The following is a 5,390-nucleotide window of genomic DNA, read 5'->3' as shown; positions in this document are numbered from 1 at the left end:
GGTTATTTAATATTACAAATCAGGTTAATCTTTTTTGTTTCTTCTGAAGGAGAGATAAACTATTAAGTTATTAACCACATGCTTAAATTCAGTAAAAAAAGGTCAAATATATTTGATACATAATAAATGTTATATTCAAAATGTCTACATCTTCAATAAGGAAATTCAAAACCTTTTGACAAACTATTCATCGTATCTTTATAACCATTTATTGCCTAATGCACGCATGCAACATTTTGATAGTAACACCATGGTTGACTCTCATTGGGTCAATGGTTGACCTCCCAAATCTAACCACAAATCTCCCCCAAACCCACAATTTTTGGCTGAAATTTATCCAAAATATTCAATTTTAAAATGGGGGACAACCCACAAAAAAAAAAAAAAAAGTTATAACATCCCATAATTTACTAAAGGGGCAGTGCTCTAGCTGTACCTGGAGACTTTCTCGAGAGGAGGTCGCTGGTTGGCGTCTCGTTTGTGACAAAATGTCATGCACGGACCTGGGTTTTACGTTTTACCACAGTAGGTGTTTGGGCGATGGGTTTCCTCTAGAATTGGTGATAGGCCGGGTTACCAGCGCTGTCTGCGATCGATCGCGGGCGTGGGTGGCCTTTTGCCTATGGGTGTACCCGGGTGGCGGGCTTTGTTAGACGTTTAAAAAAAAACCCACAATTCACACCAATTTCATGAAAAGCAAGTTGAATCACAATAAGTCAACAAAAGTCAAAAACAAGAATCTTGATTCTTGATATTTACAAATTGTGTACCAAACTGGTGTCTAGTACTTCATGAGTATGATCTAACAATACCAAAATTGCAAAAAGATTTTGACTTAAAAAGCCCACCAAACAGGAACCTGTTGGGTGATTCTTGAGGATTTTGCGAAAATTCTGGAGCGTTGCCTTTGACTTTTAGTATTGTCTGCCCGATTTCTTTCCTGATAGAGTCGATGATCCGCGGGTCAATGGGGTATCCTGAAGCATCACCAACATAGAATGTGTTCATGGCTTTTCCGGCTCGTGTTGTCACCTCGGCTCGCGTGACAGTTAGGCTGTTCTCGCGGAAGATACGTGTGACATCAGATAGCAGCCCGACTCGATCGGTTGTGCAAAGTTCTAGCTTCAATCCCTAAAATAAAACCAATTTTTTTTTTTTATCAAAATTCCTATTTTTATGCTAATTAGGAATTTATATGGCATTATTTTACATCAAAATGTCAAATAATCAAGTTAGTCCAAGTTTGACTTTTGAAGGTCAAATGAGTTTTTATATAACTTCAAATTCATCAAGAACTACTTCTTTCTTTGTAAAAAAAACTGATAGCACCGTACAACCGCATAGAATGTATTAATATAGCTTCGTTTTCGGGATCATAGAGCTAAACATTTCAACGTCAAAATCGAACTTTGACTTATACTGAGTTGACCAAATGAAATGTGCTATTTTACCTCAGACACTCTTCTTTCTATGGCAGCTTCAAGGCACTGGATCACCCTTTGTCTTTCCGCTTCTGAATTCACTGGGAACCCATCGGTATGTCTAATACAGTATTCCTACAAAACGAAACAAAACGTTATAAAGTCAACCAAACGGTCAAACGTATAACAAACAACTGAAAAAGATTCAAACTTTGCAAATCGCAAACCTGGTAAGCTTCGGGCCCTTCAGCGTCTACATTTCCATGAAACACGACATACTCCATATCCGTTAAAGTACAAATCGTATCGAATAAAAGTTTGGGCCTATCTTTACACCTAATCGTAACAACCGAATAATCTTTATCATACCAATTCACAACTTTAACATCAGGCCTTTGATTTTCACTACAACCCTCCTGCGGTCTCTCGTAATCTCTATCCGCAAACATCATTTGATGCAGCCGTCTTTCAGTGTGCGTCACGCCACAAGAGACCACCGTTTTAGCCTCGTTACCTTTGTCGCTACCTTTAAGAACATTACAAAGCATTTTTTTTATGATAGACAGTTTCTCCGGGTCCGTAATGGCTAACCCTGACTCCTCGTCGGTCACTTGCATCACGGATGCAGCCCGCGTGTTGTGGGTCCAAACCTCACCGTTCAACACGTTACACTTCAAGTGTGTCAGGACCGCACATAGTTCGGATAGTAGCCCGGGTCTATCACTTCCGATTAACTCGATTACCGTGTGATCTGTTGACGATGTGACCCCGATTGAATCAACTGATGTTGTAAAGCTAGTTTCCGAACCAAGTGCCTGAAAACGGACCGAAAAAAATTATATTGTTAGTTTCTATAGACACAATCATACCATTAATGTGTTTAATATTTTTAACCTTTTGAATGTAATCCAAAACTTCTTCATCAGTGATTTTGTTCCCATCTTGATCAGTAACATTAAAAACTATCAAAGAAACACGAAACTCATTAAAAAAAGACTAAATTGCATTTTACGTTCTTTAAGTTTTAACGAAGTTGCAGGCGTTGTCCTTTAACTACGGAAATTACACTGGATGTCCTTTATGTTACTGTTCTCTATCAGGCGGTGTCTTTTAGCGTTCCTGTTAAGTTTTAACGTTAAAGACCAAAATGCCCCCATGTAAGAGGCACATGGTCAGACTTTAACATTAAAATTTAACTGGGTTAGGGCTAAAGGACACCACCCGATAGAAAATAGTAACATAAAGGACATCCAGTGTAATTTCCATAGTTAACTTAACTGCAACTTTGTTAAAACCACTACAAAACCCGACCCAGGTAGAAAAAAAAAATAGATTAAAAACTGAAGGCTCAAACTATCTACACAGCAAGTGTGTAGATAGCCAACCCAAAAAGGTGTTTTTTGTCCTATGTGCATACCCTGCAGTGTCGAGCTGTGGCCAAAGCGCGGCGTTTTGGTCCGGTCAACCAGACAAAGACTGACGGGTGTCTGACGGGTCTGTTGACCGGACCAAAACGCCGAGTTTTGGCCGCGTTTTGGTCCTGTCAACCAGACCGGGTGTCAGTCTTTTATCTGGTTGACATGTCCAAAACGCGGCCAAAGCTCAGCGTTTTGGTCCGGTCAACAGACCCGTCAGACACCCGTCAGTCTTTGTCTGGTTGACCGGACCAAGCCACAGCTCGACACTGTAAGGTGTGCATATAAGACAAAAAACACCTTTTTGGTGTGCCAATAGGCAAATGGGTGTGCAAATAGGTACACCCAAACTGAAATATATACCATCCATGAACCAGCCTCCATCAGAACTTATGTAAGCTTTTGTGAAGATGAAATTGAGATCAGTAAGAACTTGAACAACTTCCAAAAGTATACCATGTCTGTTAACACTATCCACCTGTTACACCAACAAATATTAAACAACTAATTAACAACATAAACTTTGAATATATTCATCATCCATGAAACTAAACAAATACCTGAATAATGGTGGCATTCTTGCAGGATTCGTTGTCGATTACAACTCTCGGCGGATTCATTCGTCGAATAAACTTCTCATACTCATCATCCATGTTTCTTGAATAACTCATACTACAGGCCTCTGAAGCAACACAAGATATATAAATAAGTAATCACAATTAAAAACAAGAAGCTATAAATGGAAGAAAGAGTGTGTAGTAAGTAAACAGGAATGTGTGGGATGAAAAGGAAAGAAAAGGGTGCAACCAATAATGATTCATTATGAAGATTTGATAGAAAATCTAGAAAAAAAATATAAAAAAATTAAAAAGTGAACCAGATACCAAGAAGGCCAATAGAGAAGCCTTAACCCACCTAAAAAAAGGGGTGTTCAAGACTCTCTGTCCATGTGGGTATGGTGGGGTTCTTTTTGCCCCCAGTGGGAGCCATTTTCAGATACACAATAAACAGAATCACAAAATTGACACACCAAACATCATCTACAACAACCAATTAGATTAACTATTTCAACTAAATTCAAAGACTTTATTATGTAAAACTCTAAATTGAACAAAAGGGTGTTGAAAAGATTACATACCCATTCACAATTTGATATCTTTTTTTTTTTTTTTTTTTTTTTTTAGTAAACTGCCATTTTGGTCCCTGTGGTTTGGTCAATTTTGTCACTTTAGTCCAAAACTCAAACTTTTTGCATCTGGGTCCCTGTGGTTTCAGTTTTATTGCCATTTTGGTCCAAAAATAAAATTAGTTCATATTTTTCTTATAAAATCCTGTTATTTTTTCCTTTTCCGCAGGGGCAAAATGATCATTTCCTTTTTTAAATAAATATCATATTTTATAAGACAAATATAACCTGATTTGCCCCCGAGGAAAATGACAAAGTCGCATGATTTTATCAGACAAATATGACCTGATTTCATTTTTGGACCAAAATGGCAATAAAACTGAAACCACAGGGACCCAGATGCAAAAAATTTGAGTTTTGGAATAAAGTGGCAAAATTGACCAAACCACAGGAACCAAAATGACAGTTTACTCTTTTTTTTTTATAACCAAAATCACATTTAAAGCTTGAAAATGAAAAACTCCAATTTAAATAAAAGGGTGTTGAAAAGATTAAATAACCATTAACAATTTGATATCTTTTAACCAAAATCACAAAAGTGACACACAAAACATCATCTACAAGTCTACAACAGATGAACTATTTCAACTAAATTCAAAAACTTTATAATGTGAAACTCTAAATTGAACAAAAGGGTGTTGAAAAGAATACAAACCCATAAACAATTTGATATCTTTTAACCAGAATCACAAAATTGACAAACAGAACATTAGCTACAACAACCAATTAGATGAACTGTTTCAACTAAATTCAAAAACTTTATAATGTGAAACTCCAAATTGAACAAAAGGGGTGTTGAAAAGATTACATACCCATTAACAATTTGCAATCTTTTAACCGGAATCACCTTCCTTGAACTTTCTTGATTCTATAACAAGAAACAGAGTTCAAAACAGAGCAAAATCACCAAATGTGAAAAAGATTTGAAATTTATTTACCAATTACAAATATGATTGCTTTCCCACATGTATAGAAAGAAAATATACCCAAATGCAAAAACTTTAAGCTTTCTTTCTCTCTCTAAATGGGTGAATTTTTGCAATTGCACATGAAGGTGGAAAAGTGTGTGTGTGTTTTCTCTCTCTAGAAAGTTGCTAAATAGAGTTGGGTTTTTGAAAATGAGGACTTTGGTACTTAACAGGGGAGTTGCTAAAAATGGTGGTGGGTCGGGTAAGCACACTTTAGCAGGAAGAGGATCTTGGACCGCAGCACATGTTAGCTGGATCTTGTACATTTTAGTTGACTAACTGGGGTTTTGCTAACGTGCGCAGTTGGTGAAATTATTTGGGATTTACCATGGCACGTGATGGGGAAATGGCAGTATGGCACTAATCTCTTCTTCTCTCCAATGTTTGTGGAGAGAGAAAG

At 37.1% G+C, this 5,390-nt stretch overlaps 1 protein-coding gene across 3 annotated transcripts; it reads right to left on the bottom strand.

Moving 5' to 3' along the window:
- Window positions 1–675: 675 nt before the first annotated feature.
- LOC110916283 (ACT domain-containing protein ACR4) lies at window positions 676–5,156 on the bottom strand. Of its 3 annotated transcripts, none has more exons than XM_022161018.2 (8): window positions 4,961–5,156; window positions 4,835–4,890; window positions 3,397–3,518; window positions 3,200–3,314; window positions 2,316–2,383; window positions 1,649–2,236; window positions 1,452–1,556; window positions 676–1,131 (listed from the first exon to the last, which is right to left on the bottom strand). In XM_022161018.2, the coding sequence occupies exons 2-8, from the start codon at window positions 4,836–4,838 to the stop codon at window positions 790–792; spliced, it is 1,344 nt and encodes a 447-aa protein (XP_022016710.1). In that variant the 5' UTR covers window positions 4,839–4,890; window positions 4,961–5,156; the 3' UTR covers window positions 676–789. The 3 variants fall into 3 exon arrangements, with proteins under 3 accessions (XP_022016710.1, XP_022016709.1, XP_022016711.1); XM_022161017.2 differs by having other exon boundaries at window positions 5,009–5,156; XM_022161019.2 differs by lacking the exons at window positions 4,835–4,890; window positions 4,961–5,156 and adding an exon at window positions 3,752–3,918.
- Between the last annotated feature and the right edge of the window lie 234 nt (window positions 5,157–5,390).

The sequence above is a fragment of the Helianthus annuus genome, chromosome 16, assembly GCF_002127325.2.
Source record: "Helianthus annuus cultivar XRQ/B chromosome 16, HanXRQr2.0-SUNRISE, whole genome shotgun sequence".
NCBI classification, from domain to species: Eukaryota; Viridiplantae; Streptophyta; class Magnoliopsida; order Asterales; family Asteraceae; genus Helianthus; species Helianthus annuus.
The sequence above is the reverse complement of the archived record's forward strand: the minus strand, read 5'-3'. Positions and strand labels throughout refer to the sequence as shown.

Coding starts and splice junctions, on each gene's coding strand:
- LOC110916283 (XM_022161018.2), bottom strand. Junction 3,315..3,396: donor AGAATGCCACCATTATTCAG/GTATTTGTTTAG, acceptor TTGGTGTAACAG/GTGGATAGTGTTAACAGACA. Junction 2,237..2,315: donor TTTTGGATTACATTCAAAAG/GTTAAAAATATT, acceptor GTCCGTTTTCAG/GCACTTGGTTCGGAAACTAG.